The 25,006-nt window shown below is 36.9% G+C and overlaps 1 protein-coding gene across 1 annotated transcript; it reads right to left on the reverse strand.

Annotated features, from left to right (window-relative positions):
- Positions 1-296: 296 nt before the first annotated feature.
- LOC105059019 (K(+) efflux antiporter 2, chloroplastic) lies at positions 297-24,002 on the reverse strand. Its single transcript, XM_010942149.4, has 21 exons — positions 23,763-24,002; positions 21,532-23,165; positions 20,211-20,379; positions 19,905-19,995; positions 15,199-15,335; positions 15,031-15,090; positions 14,824-14,943; positions 14,298-14,366; positions 13,674-13,739; positions 13,374-13,463; positions 12,296-12,400; positions 12,094-12,222; positions 11,628-11,837; positions 11,266-11,415; positions 5,779-5,832; positions 5,615-5,673; positions 2,660-2,726; positions 2,399-2,575; positions 2,189-2,245; positions 1,982-2,056; positions 297-674 (listed from the first exon to the last, which is right to left on the reverse strand). The coding sequence occupies exons 2-21, from the start codon at positions 23,124-23,126 to the stop codon at positions 555-557; spliced, it is 3,600 nt and encodes a 1,199-aa protein (XP_010940451.1). The 5' UTR covers positions 23,127-23,165; positions 23,763-24,002; the 3' UTR covers positions 297-554.
- Positions 24,003-25,006: the final 1,004 nt, after the last annotated feature.

Raw genomic sequence — 25,006 nt, forward strand, 5'->3', positions numbered from 1 at the left:
AGATTACTAATCGAAACGCTTTTAAGCACATTATGACCACCAAAGGGGAATTCTACTGGGAAGGAAATTTTTGCCTAGCAGGCAGATCTCGTTCCCAATGGGTAGAAAATGATATACAGACAATTAGCATAACATGCACATGAAAATGAGGATCTCTAAAATACCATGCGCTGCAGCCTGAAAGGTAGAAAAATATGGTTAAAGATGCACTTGTTTTCTCAAAGAACCGTCAGCAACTGGAGTGTGATGTAAGCACTTATGCCACTGATACGAACAGATGGCGATCAGCATACTGCTTAGGCGCCTACGAAGTTCTGCTCCCTTCCAGCAATATATGGTCATATTAAATACAAACTTTATGCTTTCCACACTACAGACAAAAGATACCGATGATACCTGTAGTACAAGCGCAATGGTACACTACATCATAGGATTCATTGAAAAATTTGAACAAAATTTTACCCTTTAATGGAGTGCATAACAGTTCTTAAATTCTAGCTTTTGGAATGAACTATCAGCTGTAGAGTCTTCCAAAATTTTGTTATCGTAAATGATTAGATTGCCAATGTTCCTTCAACAACTTCATTCTCGTCAATATCTGAAGTCTGAGGCTTTGGTTTAGACATAACCCGTGAAAATCCATATCCAAGCGAGCTTCCCCTTGTCTCACATAACTGCAGAAAAAGAAAACTACTAAATGAAGAGCAGGAACTTATTGCAGTACTTCACTAATAAAATCTGAAGTCACAAGCCACTATCTCTGTTTCTCACTTAAATACAATTGTCAGACTTTTGATCAAGCCAGAGAGTCATGATTCACTAATAACTTGGCGGAACTATGCCTTTATATTGTCTTTACTCTTAAAACAAGCTTTAATGAGCTTTTAACTCTGATGTCCGCTGTTTAGTTATTCTAAAACTCAAATCTTACAAGCTTTTTGATTGTCTTAGATTGCCAATAAATGGTTGATTATACGTTGCCCTCTGAACATGCTTTTCTTTAAAACTATTTTTGCTTGTCTGTGTGAAAAGCACTGTAATGATACATTGGAAGGCCTCCAATAATGTGTGATATATGATACAATCACATCTAATTTGTTTACTTCACGTATTTATTTTTCATTATTTATTATTTCTGCTTTCAATTAATATACTTTATTACTTATAATTTAATCAAAATTGTTGAAATTGAAAGTCGCTTTATTAATGCAAAACCAAACCACAAAACAAAGTTTTTGAATCCTGATGACTCAAGTATTTGATAACTCCTCATTGTGTAGCTCAAAAAGGAGTACTTATAATTCGCTTTTTTTAAAAAAAATAGTACACTGCCTTGTATTTCTTTCTATACCCAATTTTCCTTCCTCCAGCAGTTCCTTTTCTTGAAAGATAGGGATAGGAAGAGTAACAATACTATCAAAAACATTCGACAACATCACCATTGTTCAAGCTATATGTGTCATGATGGAAAAAAAGAAGCTACCAGCGGTGCCTAAAGCGTCCAGACTCGAGAGAATCCATCAGTCCATTCCCTTCTACCCTCTTAGATATTCAGCAATCCCAATTCAATACTTACACGGAATTTATTTGGGAAGTGCTAATTGCTTGGTAATGGACTCTGGCTGCATTACTATACCTTTGAAAGTAAACAAAAAAAAAAAAAAAAAAAAACAACAAAGCAGTACAGAAGCAGGTGCAGGAGCAAAATTCCAAAGAGCTTCCAAATTGGGAGTGGCACCCAAAAAAATGTACACAACTAGTAAGAGACTGAAGCTGTTTGAATGGCCATTATAGATATAACATGCTTATACCAAACTATTCTGTACAACCATGGATATTCTATCACAAGAGAACTCACAATAACCAGATGCCATAAATTTACGGAAGTTAAAAAGAAAAAGAGCATTCCAACCATTTGTAGTCATAAAAGTAAGAGAAACAGAAGGCTGGTGACTTATAAGTTAGATTGATGCTTACATACCTCTGTTAGCTCAGAGAGATGACGGGTTCGGAACTCATCGATTGTTGCTGCAATCTCTGACATGGGCAACTTGGTCTGAATGACAGGCAAAGCAAATAACTTCAGGGAATCAGAAAATAAAAGCAAATGCAAACAGTATTTGTCACTTAGATACTTGAGAGACTTAGTCATGCAAATCTATTAGCAGCAATATTTGTATTTCTTTACCTGTGCAAGAACAGCAGCTGCTAACTGAAGGCTTGGTTCCAAGGTCTCTGGGACAACCTTGAGAGCATTTCATGTTCAATTTGGTTAGAATGTCAGAAAGATTCTTGGAATATATTCTGTTTGATATTCAAATCAAGATTTATCTATGACGATCTTGGATTCTTCTTGATTTGGCCTTGGCATAGCATTGATAACATAGGTATCACTTACCGCAGTTGCACCTGCCTTCTCCAAATTAATGCCATGATCAATATCATGGGCCCGAACGAATGTCTTTACATTTGGAAAATATTTGCTCAGTGCCCAAACAGTTCTATAATTTGCACCAGGAGTATCTAAAGTTATAGCAGCAGCACAAGCTCTCTCAGCTCCCACTTTATGAAGAACCTAATGATAATTATTTTCAGAAAAATGCCATGCAAATTAATCAATACAGTAAGTATACTTTGAAATTTTAACATTTTTCCTTACCTCCCGGCTCCCTGCATCCCCAAAATACACAGGAAGGTCCAGTGCACGTCCAACTGCCACCCGGTCACTGGGAAAAAAAAATGTAAAATGAGAATAATTTTTGTTTTTTCTAGATATTTAAAGGAAAAATAATTCAACAAAGTATAAATTAAGTCGCAGGAAGAAGATCTTTTTTTTTGGTAGAATGGACAAACCATTTTTGTATTAGGAACCAGCAAAAAATTCGTTGCAAATTAAACATAAAACTCTATAAATTTGTTGAGCAAGTGATAAAAGTTTTACCCCTCTATTGATCTATATGACTGTTATGATATAACTTCGTCACATTATCAAAACTAAGTTCTCACAGCTGCAAAAGTGAACCTATTACAGACATTTTACCTTCAAGTGGTTATATCACAATTGTCATACATGCTTATAACTGTTAGAACAGTTGGTTAGCAATTTACCCTCAATGGCTTGCCTTCAAGACGTCCAGTATTCAAATCCTGAGTATATTAAAACCCCACCAAAAGAAAAAAAAGGTTACAGTTTGCAAGAGAACTCATCCACGTTTCTAGAGTGGAAATGGGCAAAAGTGATATTATGTGGACTGAGGAGCATCAGGATGCAAATTACTGAATTATCCTCTTATTTGTTCTGGGATTAACAAATTTTAGTTCAAATGATATGACAAGTAGTTTAGGTATATTTGTCTTGAGTCCTAACTTCTTTCTGCAATCCATTGGTTGTTGTTTAGATCCATCTTTGATATCTCAGCAAGCCCACTCCTATATTTAATAGGCAAAGTAAGGCTATATACCCTGGACTCCAGATCTTAAAAGGATGTTGTTTGGCCTTGTCTGGGGAAAGACAATTGTAATGCAACATGATATTGCATGACATGGAATGTATATTCTATTCCCCTATGGAGGAGGATGTTAACCACCTTTTGTACTTTGTCTTGTTAGATGTGGATTGCTCAAATCTGGGACTTCACAAAATACTTCATAACATCTGCTTACCAGGAAAAGGTTGATAAGGACCTTTCCATAAAGAATCACTCGGTGCTGCCCTCAAGACGGTTGCACCAAACTCAATAGTCTGACTAAAGGGAAGTGACACTAACATACTTCCAGCAGAAAGACTCCAAGAAGATAGATGGCATCCATTATTATCACATAACTAGTGATTGCCGGAGGATGTCCAAAGGTGGATGAGAGTTGCAGTTTCCAATGAGAAGGCACTCTGTTTAATAAGATATTTGAGAAGTCAAAGACCAAATCATTTTCAATGCACTAAAATCTTAAGCAGGCCAAATGATAAAAACCCTCGAAGTGGAGCAAGCAGAATGCTGATGTTGGCCAAGTAAATGACAACGGAAAAATAATGACAGTTTGTGAATGATCAAAATGGCAGTAAAAGCCTATGTTGCTGTGAGGACAACTGAATCCATCTAAATATTGAAAATGAAGCCCATGTGAGCATAGGTTCCATTAGCTGTAACTGTGCTAAAGGAAACCACGGACAGATAGTGGATGAGTCAATGGTTCATTGAGAGGGGTTCTTCAAGACATGATGTTTTTATACGGACTGATGGCTTTACAAGGAAAGAAGAGTGACCCATAACTCATGTTATACAAGATGCCTAATAACCGGCCCTGTAGCTAAATTTCTGACAAGGGATGGGAAAATAATTTCTCTCTGCACCACCTTCTCTTTGATTTGGAACTCATTTTGAGTAAACAACAGAAAAGTTTTTCAATTCTGAACTTGGATGTACTGATTGTTTATCGACAACAGGTGGTACCCAAGCTCATTTAATTGTACATCAGTTGCTTGTGTATGGCACATCGCATATTCTGAATATTCTGACAATAAAGAAACTAGGGAGGTCCATAACAAATCCAGCTTATCTCTCTCTCTCTCTCTCTCTCTCACTCTCTGAGAGAGAGAGAGAGAGTTTAAATTTAAAATTAAAAAGTATCATTTCCCTGATGAGCCAAGATGATAAGAGATACCCATCCCACGCAAGTTTTGTTGGCAAAAGCAAAATATACTGGAAGGCTACTTTGAACAAGTAGAAACTATTATAGGTATCAGATCCTACTTCAGAGTGCATGGAGATGATCGGAGATAGAAGTAGCTTTTAAAGATAAATAAAGCACGAGATTTCTGGAATTTTGAGGATGAATATCATATGGATGATAAATTTATTGGTGTATGTATGTTCATAACTAGAGCCCAACCACAATATCCATCTAGTTACAAATCATTTTAAATAAGAAACCCTAAATTATTGAATATAATAAATGGTCGGCACATGCTGGTCTGGCACCAGTAAAGTATGTCAGTTATTGTGTCACACTAGCACTTGGCATGCACTGGCATGACAGCATGCCAAGTACTGATGCGGCTGCACCATGCTAGTGCTGCATGCTGGTAGGCACTCACCTGGTACGTATCCTGCCATACCATGCCATGCTAACTTGAACTTAAAGCCATGAACATAATACATTGTATATATAACTGGTAAAGATTATGTTTAAATAGATAGAACTGACATAAAAAATATTTAACTGAACAACCAGTACTATAAAGATTTGTATTTACTGGTTATCAACAAAAGTACCAGGTTCTAACCAATACAGTTCATAGCTATAATTTTGTTTCAAAGCATGCATCTTGCGCACCAGCTTAAAATGGGACCAAAACATGTATTTACCCATCTCAATGGCAACTTCAGGTTTCAAACGGTAGAAAGTTTTTTTTTTTTCAAACAAAATATCAAACCATGGTCATCCTTTTTTAAATTATTTCATAGAACAAAGGTACCCTCAATTTTGGGTGTATACATACCAATTTCCTTATCTGTGCATGTGAATGCACGTTTATCTTGTAGATTCATGAATAATAAAATTACAGAACATTAAACTCCATTTTTACCCTAATACTGTATTGGATGATGAATGATACCTTCTAACATCGAGAGCAACAAATGGAATTAGCCTCTCTGAAAGAAGTTGTGCTACGATCTGACCAAAAAGATTACACAGAAGAAATAAGTGGATTAAAGTCATCATTGGACTGATTTACTTAAAAATGATTGCAAATGTCAAAGAGGATAATAGTGAAAACACCTGTCCAACACGTCCAAATCCACATATGATAATATGGCCTTGCAGGTCATCAGTCTATACATACAAGCACATCCACAATAAATCTTAGAGATGGAGGATGAGAAAGCAACCACAATATAACAACAAGAATGATATCAGATCATAAATAAATCCAAGAAATGCAAACATAAATAACATATAACTAATCTTAGGTAGACATCAAACAAACTTACTGTGAGCAAAATTAATGCAAGACATACAATCCCAGCATCAGCCAACTGGATTATTAGGTAGAATGATACATGCTAAAAGCTGAAAATCAAGTAGCATGAACAAATGCAATATATAATGTGTTTTGATGTTCTCATAGCTAATATTTCTCTCTAATTTTAACAATAAATTCATTAATTTACCCATTATAGAATCTACAGTTCTACAGATGGAAGAATGAAGCAAAACAGAAATTTACTTGTAGTTAGCCCATGCTACTCATATTGCATACCATACAAGTTAAATATTTGAATAAAATAAACCCAGCACCATGCACCATCTAATATTCTATGCATTCACAAGATGGGGGGAAGAGTTCCTGAAAGAAACCTTCTACCTGAGATAAAATAAGCTTACCAAGCTTAATCAATATAATTACAGTACCTATCAGGTATGATGTGACAAATTTTTATCCAGTGTAGTATTAGAAAAGTCAAATAATTATCTTATTTGCAAAACAAGAACACCATAGCAATCAATATTATTTCCAACATGCAAACCTGAATGTGATAACCTGGACTAGCTGCACGAATCTTAAAGCGGCCCAAAAAAAAAAGAAAATGGGTTGGAAGAAGATGATGGGAGTCTTCTTCTTCGGTGAATCTCGGAAAGAATGGGAGTCCTAGGGCACCGAAACCCTAGGGCTCTCTATAAATAAATCCCTCTCCCCCCCTAAGGCCCTCCATCGGTGATCATCGCATCTCTCTCTCTCTCTTTCTCCCTTTGGATTCACAGCCTCCTATGCTTACACCCATCGAAAATCGAAGTTGAGTGCTCGCTAGAGCCAAGGTATGGGCTCAGCCTCACCTCCCCCCTCTCTTACCCTCCTCCCATGACCTTAAGCAACCTCGTTAGCCGTTGGATTCATCGAAATCCCATCAGATTTCTATCATGAATGCCTTCCCCTTTTTTTGGGCCTTTTCTCATGATTTTTGCTGATCGATCCTCACCACCGGTTGTCCCTTGCTTCACCGCCGTCGGTCGCCCATTGTCAGACCTTCGTTTATACCGCCGCACCCCATCGGAGCACCAACCGCTCCTTCCTCGTTCAACAAAGAAAAGAAAGAAGAAAAAGAAAAAAGAAAAACAAGAAAAGAGAAGAAAAAGAAAAGAAGAGAGAGATTCTCTCTTGTGCTCTCTCTCCTCTCTTCTGTCTCTCTCTACCCTCTCTCTTTCTCTCTCTATCTGATCCATGAACCCTAGCATCCGTTGTCTTGCTCCCCTACTATGAACCAAGAAATTCTTTAAGAAAGGAGGCCCAGAATCGCTTCAATATCTATGCAGTATGTCAATCCCAATTCGGCCCTTGTCAGATATTCATAAAATCTGATCATTATTAACTCCTATTGAGTCACCCTCGCATGACCCCCAATGATCTCGATCATGATGATTTTCTCTTTTGAGAGATATAAAGACTCTACTTTTTCTTTACTTTCTCTCTCTTCACCAACTCTCTCTCCAAGAAGACCTAGGGACTCCAACATCGAGCCATGCCTTCCTCTTCTATGGACCCATGTTGACTCCGGTATGACCCCGAACTGCTTTGGTGCCTGGGAGATCTATCAATTTGATCACCTGGTCAGCCGCCTTCTTTCATTATTATTTAATTTTATTGAATTTATCAAATAAATATTGATTATGATTTAATATTTTAAATATGATTATCTGATTCATCTAACGAAGTTTAGAGATTTAGGATAAACAAGATAAGTGGATCTTACACTTCTTATTTATTTTTAAATTATCATATTTTTTATGCAAATGATTTGTTGCTGACTAGATAGCACAAATACGATACGGGATACGGATATGATACGATATGGATACGGAGATACGATAAATTCTTAAAAATATAGCAGCTATTTTGCTATATGGATATGGGGTACGATACGATACGGATATGTATCCGACACTGATACGACAGCCATTTTGCCGCATCCGTGCTTCCTAGATTGCTGATGAAATCATAATTTTCATAAAATAAGAATCAACATATGAGTTATGAAAAGCATGTTTTCTTATGACAAGTGATTTCATGAATATGTTTTATAAAAGTAGCATATTTCTAAAGCATAAATTTTATTGCCTTCCCATTTATGTATATATATGTCTTAAGAAAAAGATATAAAGATTTCAAAAACTCTTAGATAGCTATAAATGAGTTTCTATAGGAAGATCGGCATCCGAAGTTAGCATCTATAAGAACACAGGCCCTGCCAGTGGGTATAAAGTTGGCATATAAAACAATAACTCTGTCGACTAAGAACACTAGTCCTGTCACGTGTATAAAGTGAACGTAGCACGAATATTTGAGAGCAACGCTATGAAACATGACAGAGACACATGACAAGAATGATTTACGAATTCTCTTTACGAAATATTCATGATTTATGCATATATAGATTGTCTTTATGACTCATTTTACTATATGCACTATGAAATCTTTATTTTTTGTAATATTTGTTATTTTTTAAATATTGCATCATCATGAAAAAACTTATATTTGATCCGGTAAGAAAGCATAGATTTTACTTACTGAGCTATGTAGCTCATTACTTCCTTTTTTTTCTTTTCTTTTATAGAAAAACAAAGTTAGGAACAATGGAAGATCCAGACTTGGGGATTTGCATAGCAAGCATAAAAATTTTATAACTAAACTTAGTTTATTGGATTATTACGGACTTTAGTCAATTATTTTATGAATTTTGAGATATGAATTTGGTATTTGATTTTGAATTTAGATGCTCTGAACCAATCTCGCTTTATTGCTTGATGAATAATAGAATTAAATTTTTTATTATATTTTATTTGATGGATTTTAGCTGATTATGACTGACTTCGTGCTATCGTGGACTGCACCCCTCAGTAGTATGGCTGTGTTATATTCCGGATTTGGGGCATGACATTGGATATCTAATATTTTCATGATAATGAATTCCTTCTGACCCCTACTTTAAGCATCCAAATCCCAATTTCTGTTCTCTAAGTTTTCTTTTACACACGCAAACGCACATAGGTAGAAACACATAAATATGCTCTAGGCTGTTTCTTTATCAAATTATTACTATGTTAGAAGTTATTTTGATCCCTTATTTAGCTTAGAGAAAGCCTTCAATAAAACACTTATTTTTTTGTCTGTCAGAATGCTGAACACAATTTCCGGCTGTAAAACCTGGTATATGTCTATATACACTTGAAGTTGTAAATAAGATCGTCCAGGAGTCCCCTTCAATCAAACTTTCCAAATGCCCTAGCCATCACTTACATTGTTAAAGATCCAAACAACCAAAAGAACATCCACTTGGCCGGTTCACATTCTTTCTATAGTTGCAAGCTTCAATTAGTCATATGTTTTCTTTATCAGTGTGCTGAATATTCATGTCCACAATATGGTTCAGCGTATGCAAATTATGATTGTAACTAACAATTTGCATTTACGTACAGCTAGTCTTTTTGACCATTGTGATCAAAATTGTCTTTAATGTTTAATGAGGATAGCACTGAATGTAGAGCATTTCTTCCTCGACCGAGTAAAATATTTGAACTCTCATAACCCACCCACCTCCACTTGGATGATTAAGGCAGGAAAGAGATTACTGATCTTGTAACTTTGTTCCAAATCTCTTTAGAGCTTAAAGGAAAATGACTTGTTTAACTTCACAACCATCATCATGCCAACATCTTGTGGACAGTATCATGAGGGTCATTGCCTATATGTCCTGTCAACAGCTAAGCATTGTCCCAATATTTTAAATTTAATTTAACTTTTCCTTAGAAACATAATTATTAAATACAGAACACCCAGTCCCGTTTGTCATATAACTACAAAAGTTGATTCTTTGTACTTTTACTACTCTGCTTCTTACTGTGCTCCAAAAACTCCAAATCCATCGCTAACCATACTTTGATCAACATCGCTCTCGAGTCTCGAGCTTAATCAATTCATAAACTTGAATCACAAGCATCATCACATTTGTTCCTTATACATAATGTCAATGTCTGCACAATTCAAAATCAGCAACTTTCTTTCCCAAATATGTTGATTTAAATGAAGCATTTCTACAAGCATAATAAGGTAAACCAGCATTCTTTCATATCTGACTATGTAAATAGACTCTATTATTAATGTGAATGTAACCTTGTCTAACAATTTTCTTCTTCGAGCTATCATATTTGAGCACCTAAAACCTTCCTCTTAATGGTACTTGAAAGATGGAAGAAGATTCATTGTTCTGTTTATACTTGTATCCAACAGAACCTCAAAGCTGAAACCAGCCAACAATGATTCTTTTAGATTCATGATCATTTTTGTGCCAAAGCTAGCAGTGGTGAGATTTATGTTATCTAGACAGCCTCATTGAAGGAACTGACATATATATTAGATATATAAACAATGCCAATATTATCAAGACATATAAAAGAACTAGTGAAGGAAGGAAAGAAAGAATAAGGACCGGACCCTTATTTAAAGGAAACTTTGACCGAGGTCCAAACACTCAGGTTCTCAGTTTGGCTCATAAGTTGCTCCCATGCCAGTCAGGTGTCTAAAGTTTTGTTTCATGGCAGGCTTTATTCTCACCAAAACAGCCTTGCCAAACATTAAGATCAATTCATGTGGGCTTACATGAGACTTAGAGTTGGTTATAAAGAGATTTTAAACTGTTGATAGATCTGATTTTTGATCCATAAAGTCAAACCCAAAGGAGTATACATCTTTCCCAAGTTAAGACACATCCAACACAAACTGCAATTAGAAACAATGTATGATTCCGCTCAAGTCCCAACAAAACTAATCATGCGATAGGATCTAATAAGTTCAATGATAAAAATATCTCACCTCTGGTTTCATTTTGCTCTTTTGAAGAATTCACAGAAGTTCTCGTTATTCAAGAAAAAGCCAGTACAAGTATATCCAATTCAAGAACAAGCCAATACTAGTCTTGTGATAGCATCTAATAAGTTTAATGATAAAAATATCACACCACTGGCTTCATTTTTCTATTTTGAGAAATTCACAGAAGTTCTGGTTATTCAAGAAAAAGACAGTACAACCATATCCACTTCAACAAGTCATTCAGATGGGCAAAAAACATATATTTCTCATTTCCAATTTGAGAGACAAGAAATTAATCATAAGCAAACCAGTAACCAGGATGAATCTCCATAAATCTAAAAGATGATGGAACAATAAAAATAACAAACCGTCAAGCATAGAACGGTTTAAAACACGCGTTTTACCTCGCTTTCTGCTGGTAACAATCTTCTAACATCACGCTGCTCAAATCTAGATGCAAGAAACTGACCTCCAGCTGCTAACCATGGTGTAAGAGCCATTGAGATGCCAACAACAAGGAACAACAAAGATGAAAGTTGAGAAGAGAGAATGCCCTACAAAAATAGGCCAGACAAAAAACTAAGTTGGCTTTCACCAAGTTAAGCAAAGAAAAACAGTATCTCTAACTGGACACCATTCCTTTTTGCCTCAATATGGTAATATTAACTTTTGCAGGTGCCACATGCTGACTCTTAATGCACATTCTGACACATAGAAGCATGCCTAATGGTACAACAAACATTATACTCAGTTTAGAAAAGCCAACCTGATTTACAGCTTCCCCAAAAGCAACAAAGGCAAATTCTCCACCAGGTGCAAGCAGAAGGCCAACTCTTATTGCAGCAATACTTGAAATGCCAAATATTCTACCAACAAAGGCAACCAGTATAGCCTTTCCAGCAATCAACAGACTTAATGTCCCAAGAATGACAGAGAAGTTTGAAATTAGTAGTTTTGGATCGATTGACATTCCAACCTGCAAAGATGAATGGCCAAGGGAAAAAAATATGTTAAATGACTAAATGCCAATATAAACTGATGATATCATTAGAAAATTAGAGAAGGTGATGCTGTTAGATCAGTGTAAATAAAGACTACAACATATAACAGGCAGTCAAATTAAGAAATGAACAAAGCTCAGTGCAACCAACTTAGTTTGCTAAACAGCAATACTTGCAAATACATATATGACAAAATATGACATTTTATCAGGTGTCAACAAGAGCACTTACTGTCATGAAAAATAGACCTAGGAGAAGGCCACGATAGGGGGCAATATCTGACTCAACCTGTAAGGAAAATTCTGTTTCTGCTAACAGGAGACCAGCCAAGAATGCTCCCAAAGCCATAGAGAGTCCAGCCTGTCAGGTGAAGAGACTGCAAATTATCAGTTTAAGGAATTGCTGAAAGAAGAAATGCTGTAGCTGTACTTGCCCGTGCTGTAAGAAGACTGGTGCCCAAAATAACAAGAAGGGTATTTGCTGAAAAAATCTCTGCATTCTGGTTTTCTGCAATTTGCTTATAGATTGGCCGAAGGAACTGTCAGGATGCAAAATTAGAAAATGGTCAGGATTAATATATCTTAAAATTAAACAAATAAATGAAAGGAAATCCTGAACTTCTATCATGCTGAATCACTGTCATGTGCAGTTTTTAGCAACACGGACAAGGTTACATTTGTCATGTTCTTTTTCATGGAAATAGCTTGTTGAACATAGTCAAAGGTGTTATATATTTAAATGAGTAAGCTAATTATTGTGGTAATATTTTTTGTAACAATTCCTATGTAACAACACTTAAAGTTTCAGAAAAGTAGAGATATGCAGAAGTTCTGCAATATAAACTTAGCGACGGTGCATGCCTTCCAGTAACAAGTTACAAGCATGCATTTCCCTTGGAGTCAAAGGATTCAAGTGCTTGTGGCATGGGAAATGCTGGCCACCAGCAGGAGGGCATGTACCATGACCGGCCATGCTAGCATATATGCCATTCTGTAACAAAAAAAGGTTAAAAATGGATTCAAGAACCCTTTTAAATTAAAAATATTTGATGAATTTTAGAAGTAACATGCAGACCAGCGTATGGTGGGGGGACCAGTCTTCCATGGGCCAGCACTTGAAAGCATGATTCAGAGTGACCACACTGGAAAATGGACAGCTTATCACTAAAAATACTCTGCACAACACCACAGGTAATGGTAACAGTGGCACAGGCATGTACAAGTCTGTATTTCATGAATCAATACTGCAGTGCAACACAGGCCATGTGGTATTGTGCTAAAAATAATAAACCCAAGGATCTGAAGCATCAAAACTTATCAGGATTTCAAGTAAAGGAAAGTTCCTATATTGACATATATGTAAGCATTCTTGGTGAACCAACATACACCCCCTTCAACACAAATAAACATGCTTATGAAGATATTGGAATGAACAATCATGCACTGTACTAATTTTGCATATTCAATTCTACCACTTCAAATGCAATTTTAGATTCTAAGGGACAGCCTTACCAAGCGCCCTCCAGCTATTATGGCAGTAATAGCAACTATCGCTTTCACTGCAGCAAGTCCAAGTGCTTCTGCTATTGCTTGGAAACCGACCTGAGAGAATCAAGAAAGCTTTGCTTATATATAGATAACAAAAAGGAGCATAAAGAGTGAAGCATGACTCACTTATATACCAATCTAAGAAAGAACCGGCATAATCAGAACCACTAAAGCATGAAAGCATATAGAATATATAGTATAATACTAATAAGCAGAAAATCTAAGTAGGGAGGGGAGGGGAAGGGGTGGGGGGAGAGAATTTACCCCTCCCTTCGAAGAGGTTGGTGAAATAAGAGGTATCAGTATCAGCAAAACCACCACTGCCAAGTCCTGGGAGAGAACAATGTACAGAGAATAACATCAAAGACAATGAGCCAGTTTGAATGTTTGATTATACTCCAAAGATACAACCAAGGTACGCCATCTTGGTACTGAACCCCGCACTTGGTGTCACCTTGTTACTATGTTGGTACCCCCAGTATGGAGGCTGGTTCGGGATACCAAGTGTCAGTACACCCCTGTACCGCATACTAGTTTGGTACTGGTATGGTATGGCATGCCCCAATACCGTTTGGTATGATACAGCATGGCATACCTTGGATACAACTACCATAAAATCTATGGAATAGAACATATAATCAGCAAACAGAAGAAGCATAATATGTTTACATTGCATTTTTCTTTCACCATAATCTCCTAGAAAGAACTGGACCGAACAAGTAACAGTAAGGGAGAATGTGAAACAGTACTCTATCTAAGAACACACAACTCAATAAACATTATAGCTAACATAAAAGACAGGATTCTCACACTGACATTGAGGCTCTAATCTATGGCGGAGTACCAAAGCAGTGAAGCAAAGTTTGGTCTTGACAAGAAAGCAGATACCTGAAAGAGTAACACGGAAAAGGTAGCACGACCATGCCGAGATGTGCTCTCCCCTCGTTCTTGCAGCACCTTAGGAAGTACAAATGCATACAGACAAGTAAGCTGAACTTCTCATGATATGAACTTTTTGTTATGTGATTAAGTAGATTAAAAAAAAGAGATCTATCTAAGAAAGGGTCATACAACTGAAATATATGCAACATCACCAACAAAAATGGAATATCAAATATGCATGGTACAAGAAGTAACTAAAATAACCAATAATTTTTGGTTGAAATGATAAATTCTATGTCAAAAAATAGATAATAATACAAATGGAGACTTGCACTATAAATAGTGAAGCCAGCTATGAAGATGCAAAATTGCAACTATAAGCAGGAAAAAGTAGGAACATTAAGATCAAACTACATCCGGCAAAAATCAGCCAAAACAAATGTCGTATGTAGTGACTTGTCAAATTGTTCCAAGGAAGAAGCAAACCTGCAAGCATAAGCTAACAGACCAAAAAAATGCAGATAAAAGATACCTGCAAGACAACCGCTGTAGATGATAAAGCTAGACCATTGCCGATGACAATAGCTGCAGGGCCTGGTTGCCCAGAAACAAAGTGAGCAATTAGGCCAACCGCCACAGCAGTCACCAGAACCTGCAGTTTGCCAACAACTAAATGTTGGAAAAAGAACTGCTTGCATAGGACCACATCTATATGAAGGTCACCAAATGAGAACGTTACCTGAGCCGAGCCTAGCCCAAAAACATATTTCTTCATTGAACTGAGTCTTTCCACAGAAAGCTGCAAATTGTGAATCAAATATTTCAGAACTCAATCTACAAATGAACTATCAACAATGAACATCTAACAAGCCCCAATATTAATTTGGCAAGAAATTTCAGGTAATACCTCAAGCCCAATATTGAATAGCAAAAACACCACCCCAAATTCGGCAATTGCCTTTGTCCCATGAACATGACGGATGATAGACAGCCCATAAGGACCAATCAGGATACCAGCAGCAAGATATCCAAGCACAGGACTACCTAGAACAAACCATAAGATAAAATGGTCATAATCGTGAAACAAAATATGTTTCAAATATGCATTTGAAACATCACAATTAAGTACCGAATGAAAGTCTGAGTTTTAATACATCCATGCTAGAAAAAAGATACCATAATCCAAAGCAAGGTTTGCAATCTCAGTACTAGACCCCATACCAGTTGCATGCTGAAACTAGGGGTGGCAATCGGGTCAGATCGGGTCATAAATGGATCGGATCATAAATAGATCGGGTCAGAAAATGGTCAACCCAAATCCGATCTATTTATTAAACGGATCAAAAATTCAAATCTGAACCCGATTTGTTTATTAAACAGATAATCCGACCCGATCTGTTTAATCCGTTTATTAAATAGGTCAAATTAGGTTAAACGGGTTAAACAGGCTAAACGGATCGAGTTAAATGGGTCAGAAACAAGTTAAACAGGTTTTAAACAGGTTAAACGGATCTTAAATAGATTAAACAGGTTAAACAGATCGGTTAAATGGGTCAGAAATAGATTAAATGGGTTAAACAGGTTAAATGGGTTATCTGACTCAACCCGATCTGAATATTAAAAAGGTTAAACAGGTTAAACGGGTCGGATATCTAAAACCCATATCCGACTCAATTATTAAATGGGTTAAACGGATCGACCCGTTTATGACCCAAACCCGTTTAGCCTAAACCCAAACCTGTTTATGGCGGGTCGAACATAGGTTGGATTGGTGAGTCGGGTCATATTTTGCCAACCCTAGCTGAAACCATGTTGATATGCCCAATACGAGGGTCGGTTCCATGTATTGAGACTCGATACACCCCCATATCAAGTCCCGATTCAATATTGATATAGTACAGAGCTTGATCCAAGTCTCCAAGGTTTTAATAAGATCAATCTTCCACTGCTGCTATGTGGCCAACCAGATTTAGGTGCTTGTAATGTTTCACTGCCAAAATTACAATGCCATTGCCAATCTTGGCCAAATAAGTGACTGGTATGACTTCCTAAAGTCATAACCAATCTAGAAACCCCAAAAGATCTCAGAAATCCATTTGTTCCTTGGGCACTGACTTATAATTATTTAAACATTCTTGCATATATCACCATTCTTCTAATATAGCAATGGCAAGGCAATAAAAATTAGTTAAGGTGTCTCTTTCATCAAAGCTAATTAATAACAACTCCATCCATGTACTTTCACAGTTTCACCAACACTACATTTGATATACTCTAACCTATTTCCACAAACTTTTGAAATCTCAATCCTACATATGTTTCACCAGATTCACAGTATGGCTTCTATGAGTGCGATATATGTAAACAGACCACCTTCATGTCAAAATTGACGTACAAAATGTATACAAGACTAAGGCCTTAGAATCAACCCTTAGTCTGATCCAAAGAAAAATCATCACTCTCTCAAGTAATTTACACCTTGCTTAACCATTTCTGAAAAAGGCTTATCCCGATTTTTTTTTTACTGGCTCCACCAAGATTTGCCATCTCGATATCGGAGCCTATACTAATATCATCTTATTACAATGTCAGTACACAGTACAATACGAGATGGTGAGGCATACTAAGTGTTGCTATGGTATAAGATTACATACCCGTTTGGTGCTAGTATGGTATGGTACACCCAGTATAGTACGTGTGAGACCCGAAGCCAAGTTGCATGCCGCGTGGGGGCCCACATGTTGTGGACCTGCAACTCTTTGAGGGATGTCCGCATGTGAGCCAACCAAAGGAAAAAAAGAAGAGGAAAGCTCCTATGTTTCAACCATTTTCGAACCGAACCCTCTATTTTTCTCATGCATTCTCTCTCTCACTTTCAATCTCCCTCGCGCTCTCATCCTTCCCCAGTGCACTCTCTCCAGTACTCTCTCCCCACGCTCTCTCTCTCTTGCCTCTCTACCTCTCTTGTGCTCCCCCCTTCCATCTGTGTGTATGAGTGGGTTGGAAAAACAAAAAAAAAGAAAGAAAATGGGATACCTCTCTTTGTCTCTCTTCCTCCCTCTTTCTGTCTCCTTCCTTCTTTTTCTTTTTCCTCCCTTCTCTTCTTCTTTGCTCTGTTTTGGGTGTGATTGCGGCCTCTGTTGTTCCTCCAACAGATCAGGTAAACCCTAAATTTAACTTCTAATCTTCATATTTTTCTTTTTAGTTGATGTTTTCTTATTAATTTCTGTTTCGAAGGATGAAACCTTCTTGATATTGTGCTGCCTATTAAGCTGTAAATCTAATCTTTTTCCTAATCCTTGCTGTAAATTTCTGTTTAGAGGAGGGATTCAACCCTTTTTGATGTGTGCTACCAACAAAGGATCGCATGGCCCCCTCTTGGTTCTCTAGAAGGAAGAACAACTCTTCTCTCTCTCCTTTGTCTCTCTTGACAGCAACCTAGTCCTCGTATTTCTTTCCCTCATGGGCAAACCATGGCTCCCCCTATCTCTATATTTCTTAGATTAAGCCAAACGATGCATCTTATGTTAATGATTAATGTAAATCGAAGATTAATCTCTAATTTATTTACTTTCCTAATTTTCTAATTTGGGATTGAATTAATTTAGATGGGTAGCAGCTTGAGGTTGGAGAGGACCGGCATGGAGTCTTTCCCATGCTTACCAGTCGAGGTAAAATTTAGTTTATTAGTTTCTTAAGTTAACTACTATATTGGGGATAGAGTTGATAAGTTAGATATTAGGAATTTAAAAAATTAGGTCACAGTTGTATATACTGAAGAAAATAATGATTCTTGAATTTCATGAGTATTGAATATTAATTTGAGGTTAGCCAAATGTTATAGGTGTGCGGCAAATTGAGTTGGCATGTCAGTTGGATTTTGCTATTGCAGAAGATAAGGATCTCTACTCACAACCATCTGCATGGATCATAAATGATTGATATCATATACTAGAAATTGTGGGCATTGTATACTTGCATTGTGTTGTAAGTTTTGATTCTTTATGATTCCAAATTTTGTCAATTACGTAAATAAAGTATATATATATAAATAATTTATAATCTAATAATAATAATTTAAAATAGGGGCATTTGGACTAGTCATGACATCAGTATGGCCTCGTCATGGGCAGGAACATGGTACTTTGATCAGTATGGCCAAACTACGGGCAGAAACGTGATAATTTTAATGGACAAGAGCATTGTATTTTTATCAGTATGGCCTCTCCACGGGCAGAAATATGGTATTTGAATATGGCTAGTCACGGACAGGAGCATAACCATGAACAGTCCAAATATCAAAAATTCGAATCCAATCCATATTATACATATTATAATAAAATAATAAATAAGAATAATAGCTTGGTACTGACGTTAACAGAAATAATAGTAGTTGAAAATAAAATCTTAGTTGAATAAAATTTTTGATCTGATTAGATATGATGAGCATATCACTATATCAGAGCTATTATTGATGGAGTATTGTTTATATTTAAATTATTATATTTTGAATTGTGATAAACATCCTAGTGTCATTATTGAGATGGGATATAAATACTCAATTATTAATTTTTGAATTTTGAACCATTGTTCTCAATGAATATGTTTATTAAAGAATTGTTATCTTTCTATACTTGTGTCTATCCTTAGAAAATCTTTACTGAGCTGTTAGCTTATCTTATCATTTTCATTTTTTCAAAGCCGCAGAACATCTAGCTAAATGGGGTTGATTTGAAACTTTTGGTGAGAAATAATAATAGTTAAATTTTTATATCTCATACTGGAGATATCTAAACCATGTATTTTGGATAATTTTAATTTTCATAAAAAAATTATAATAAATTATTTGTTTTAATTGTTTATCTCTTGATGTTAAGTATTATGGTTCAGTTTATCAAGCCTTGCATATGCTCTAGAATTATACTCCAGGGAATATGTGGCCATGTCACATGACCAACATAAGTGTGGGGTTTGGGACGTGACAATACGGTACCAATCGATATGACAAATCTTGAGCATCACCAACCATTCTTGATCATTTTATTCCAAAAAGAACAACCTCCTCAGTTAATGTAAGCTTGTTCTAATCCCTCTCCATAGATTTACCTATATCTATGTACATATGTACACATATATATAATAGGTTAACCATCTTCATGATTTGAGACATACATCAACATCAAACCTCCACCTTTTTCATCCGGACTTGGAATTGGCATCAGCAGTGTCAACCTTAATGTTGCATCAAATGGTAAGTAGCAATGTAAAATCAAAGCCACAAGAAGAGCCTTCAAATAATAAATAAGAAAAGGGTGATCACAACATCCCAAAGACATGGATGCAAAAAATAAAATATTCACCCAGATATTGACATGAGGGTGAGCCTTGGTGCAACGATAAAGTTGCTCCATTATGACTTGGAGCCATGGGTTCAAAAGATGGAAACAGCCTCTCCGGAGGCAAGGCTGCGTACATGTGGCACTCCATATACCAAGCAATAGTAGGAGCCTCATGCACTAGGCTGCCTTTTTTCACCCAAATATTGACATACATATGCATATAATAACAGCAACATTTTTAGAATAAAATTCAACAAGGAAAATGTTAGCTTACCTCCAGGTATTTTCTGGAATATTGGTACAAATACAACACTCGCTAGAAGTAACCATAGCACATCAAAAAGAGAAGCTTCTTCTTCTTTTATCTGGAAAGAAATGAGAAAGATAACAACTAAACTATCTATCAACAAAAATGCAACATTGATATCACAGTTTTAATATAAAACTAGTCAGAGGTTACCTGAAACTTATTACAATAACTATAGATTAGAAATTGCAAGATATACGTCACCAAGGAATAAATAATTTAGCTGCTATGATCTGAAAGCTTATGAGAAATTTCAATAAAAAAGGCATCTACCTCTTCTTGAGGTAAGAGCTCGATAAGTTTTCTTAATCTTTTTGGAATCCTCTTTATTGCTCGAACGAAAGGCTTTGCAGTTGAAGCAACTTCTTCAATACCAGAAACTATATCCGGCTGATAAAGCATATGAGAATTCTTTTCTGCTCGATTATTAAGAAAGAAAACCCTGTGAGACCAATCAGAATGAAAGATAGTGTTGTGAGTAGTTAATAGCATTCATGATTTTTTAGAATTATCCTTGTTACTTGTGCATGGAAAAAGCAGAAAGAAAGCACAAGAAAGCAATGGTGAAAAGAAAAATACTTTCGATGAAATTTATAAGCAGACATAAGTAATGTTAGTTGACACTCTTGTATAAAATTGACTCGCCATGTTTAGATGTTGCTTATTTGCAAGTGGTAACCACAAGAGCTCATATTATGGCAAGACGTTTCAAGTTCTCCGCATTGCTGCGGCAATCAATTGTTTCACTAACACAAATACACTTTAATATATGTAAGAAACGATTTCCTTGCATATGAATATACTTCATAAATTAACAGATAATATCTTGTTGCCAATCCAGACAGGCACATACATATTCTTGTATGTGGTTTGAATTTGATAAAATTTAAGCAATTATAAATCCTTATATTGTTATTGCTACATCTAAATATGGTATTGGGATTAAAGTTTGAATTGGGTAAATCTGGCCTTTTGGAAGATGGCGATAATATTTTTAATGCACTGTGCTAGTTTGGATTGTGCATGCAACTCTGCCAGATATGATCTAAAGGGAAGGCAGATCCAACTCTACTAGATGTGGACCGAGCAATAAGGTAGCAATGCTAAGTTTTGACTAACACTTAGCTGACAAGCCTAAGATGATAAAATCAAGCTAAATTTTATTTCATATTCAGTGGTATCAAAGATCCAATGACCTACTTATGGCCCTAAGAGAATTGATCGCTAGACCATCTAGTATTTATGCCTGCTAGGTTGAGAGAATCGATGTGTAGAACTAAAAGGGAAGAATCATTTCCCCAAAATACTCATTATGGTTGGTACAGATTTTTAATGTGCATACCAAACAGTCGATCAACAGCTGCATCATTTACACACACACACACACATACATTTGCTGCATTTCCTTTTACACACATCTTGATCTATGCACATGGTTTCACACAGCATGGTACTTTGTTGCAGCACAACAACTGGCATATACAACAGACTACAGTTCTACAGCACTCATTCTATATAACTATAGTAATAAAAGATAAAGAGATAAATTTTGATGCAAAAATGATAAAAGTTAATGCTCTACCATAAAACTCACCCGATCCCAAGAAACACTATTCCAAGAACCAGGTTGGGTGCATGATTCCTTGCAGAGGTAATAAACCCATGGAAGACTGATGCAGGTGTGATTTCTTTTCCTTCTCCCTTAAAAGAAAAGAATGATGCAGGAAAGAATCGAGATGATTTATTTAACAATGCTTTGGGGGCATTTAGAGGTGAAGAACTGTCCTTGGTCAGGTCCTTCTGTTGTATGTCCTGCTTATTTGGCTGTGAGACATTCTTTGACTTTTCCACCTCAGCCTCTGCTTCCTTCTGAGAATCCAAACTCAACTTCCCCTCTTGACCATTAATGTCATCAGATGATTTGAGTTCTTCAATGCTTCTAACAGCTATATCACCAGCCGACAGATTATCTTCAATCTTCTCATCTCCCTCGGTAGTAATATCACCTCCGGCATCCTTGCTCGCCTCCTCCCGAACAGGAGGTTCTTCATTGTTTAGCTGCTCTTGGGAAGACACAGCTTGCTGCTCCGCAGGATCAGCAGAAATAATGGCCTTCTCAGCTCTCCGCAATGCAAGCTCCGCATCATTCACATGCTGAGTAGCTTCCAGTTCATAAGCCACCGCCTGTTCAGCCAGATGCATTATATTAGCCACATCCTCCTCTGCCTTTAAAGCATTCCATTGAACCTTCTCAGCAACCTCCCTCAATCTGTCCACCTCCTTCTGCAGTTCTGCTTTCTTGGCCTGAATTTGTCTCAATTCCGCCTCACAGTTTGCCAAGCATGCCTGACAATCCTCAATCTCTTCCTGAGCAGACAAGAGTGATTCTTCCCCATTATTCTGCATAGAAGTTTCTTCTTGTTCCATTCTGGAACCCAAAGCTCCTATTGCTAACTGCAACCTGGTTTCAGCCATGGAAAGTGCCATGGTGGCTTTTTGTACAGCTTCTTTAGCAATGCTCTCGTCATTAACAATCTCCTGCATGGTAGAAACAGCAAAAGTAACATCTGTCTGGGCACTCTCTGCTTCATCTTTCAAGGATATTGCTGATTCCGATATCCTTTGTGCCTTTTCTTCAAACATTGTACTGTTAAGTCGAGCAACTTCCAGTTCCTTGAGAGTTTGTTGCAGCACTTCCCTCAAATCCTCCAGTTGATAGGTCTCCTTTGCCTCGTCTGAATCGTTTGGCTCTACAACAGATTTGGATCCTACAGCCCAACCCTCATGTGGATGCTTTTGCTCATCCCTTGAAGAGCTTTCAGTTTTTCCAATATCTTGATTGTTTCCATCAACATATGCTAAAGAATCATTTTTCTGGCACTGGAATAAAAATAATGCCTTTGAAAGTTTTCGAGGGTTCAAGATATTAAAATCTAAAGATCTCTGCTGCCGAGAAAGATGAAAGGAATCACCAAAATCTCCCCCACAAGCTGGACTTAGCACCATACAACCACCAACAGATCCACCCTTTCCGCTCCTCAAAGAACATGATTTATAGTAAACCCTAGTTTCTCCAAGAAGATTATGACTGCTTCTTCTATTCCTAAACCAAGAATTCACTGTCCTAGAACTCAAACCGACACCATAATTAAAGGCATTTGATTGTGGCAGAGCATGAGCCAAATCCATCTCTCCACTCACCAGGAAAGTAAACAAAAACTCTAGTACCTATCCAAAAAAACCCAAATCAAGAAGAATGGATTCTATCAGATTTCAAGAACTGCAACAAAATTCCATCAGAAGGAAAATATAAATAGAAATTTCAAATTAAAGTTGTTTGCATTATTTTGAATATTTTCCTTAATACATCAGATTTCTATTTCAACATTCCCCACCTATTCAAAAGAAACCCAAATCAAGACCCATATTCAAAAGAAACTCAAATGGCACACGAGATATCCTTTAAAGAAACACGAACATAGGAGCCGACTCAAAGTCATTTGCATCATTTTGACCATTTTACTGAAAATATCGGATTTCTAATTCGACCCTCACTCCCCTCCAAAAGAAACCCGCGAATCAAGAACCCTTGAATTCCATCAGACACGAAAACGACAAGCTCATCATGCAAAATCTCCACAAAAAACACAAGAACACAAGAACCGAAACAAAATTATTTGCATCGTTCTCACTATTCCCTTGCAAACATCCAACGCCAAATTCAAGGAAATGGCTGAAAATCGACTCAAGAAACCGTGAAATTGCGCTCTAGAAAAGAGATTGAGAGCAAGAAAGAAGAAGGGGAAGAGGAAGAGCGAAGCTCACTGATCGAAAGGATCTCGAACGAAGCTGGAGGTCGAGAGCTCGACGGCGGCGTCCGGATTTATGGTGAGCAGGCGAACGACCTCGAAGACATCGCGCGGGCTTCCTCTTGCTGTGCTTCAGGGATTTATAAGGAGGGAGTGGTCACTGGTCAGCAAACTCACGGGGTAAAACAGAAATCTGGGGAAGAGAGATGCCTCCCAGTCTCCCACCGGTCCTCTGCTTCGCTTCCAATCAGCCGGGCATCGACCACCTTCTTGTTTCACTTATTCACGTTCATGCACCCCCCTTTTGAGCCCTGACCGGCTAAGAAACGGTTTATTCTTTCACTTGTCTCTTTTGCTCGATTTTTTTCTCAATTTTAGCCGCATCCGAGTCTATTCATTTTCCACGTGCAATACATGGACACCGAGGTTTGATGCTTGATGAAGATCAGGGTCCTCGGCGATACACCAAGACAGCGTGTATCTAACGGGGAGGTGCATGGTTGATGCAATGCTTGGGCATACATGGTCGACATGAGAGGCATATGGCTATGCATATCACGAATCATGATGCATGATCGATCATTGATATTCTCCTAACAATTGCAATCTTTCGATGTTTGTTAAATCCAAACCACCTCCTATCAATTTGTAAAAAAGCTCTATAAAGTCTTCTAAGATCAAGGTGGTGTTTGATTCCTATGATTCTAGAAAGCATATCGAGCATGATTCCACCTGTGCAATTAGACATGAATCATTGTGAAGTGTCATGTTGTTTGCCATTTGAGGTAGCATGAACAAACTAGTACGAAATGAGATTGAATGTAATTTGTCAATAAAACTTAAGTTGTACTGATGGATTAATTATAGTTTATGAGTGCTCACTCATTGCAACTATCCTACTGATATGCTAAATGGCAATGGATTGAATTATCTTCCACTCATCCCAAATTTTTGATTCATACCAAAGATGACAAATAGTTCACCAACTCGAGATCGCTGCAACCTTATTATAGAAACATAGGAGTAAAAGCATGAGAAGTTATTGCCATCTGATCATACTTACTCATCTTATTTGGATTACCCTCTCTATCTTCATTGATGAAGTCATCAAATATTATGCTCCTACATGGATTGTATATTTTCTGACATTAACAGTATTTCAACTAATTAGCTGATTATATTATCTCAATGACAGTATGAAAATAGAAAATCTAACTAGAAGGAATAAACAAGAGCAAAGAGGAAAGGCACTCGCTGCTT

Source organism: Elaeis guineensis, chromosome 16, assembly GCF_000442705.2.
Source record: "Elaeis guineensis isolate ETL-2024a chromosome 16, EG11, whole genome shotgun sequence".
Taxonomy (NCBI): Eukaryota; Viridiplantae; Streptophyta; class Magnoliopsida; order Arecales; family Arecaceae; genus Elaeis; species Elaeis guineensis.

Excerpts from the sequence above, each read along its gene's own strand:
- LOC105059019 (XM_010942149.4), bottom strand. The coding sequence starts at position 23,126 with ATGGATTTGGCTCATGCTCTGCCACAATCAAATGCCTTTAATTATGGT. Across the intron at positions 20,380-21,531 it reads ATAGTGTTTCTTGGGATCGG|GGTTTTCTTTCTTAATAATC; the intron begins GTGAGTTTTATG and ends TTGGTCTCACAG. Across the intron at positions 14,367-14,823 it reads CTACAGCGGTTGTCTTGCAG|GTGCTGCAAGAACGAGGGGA; the intron begins GTATCTTTTATC and ends GTACTTCCTAAG.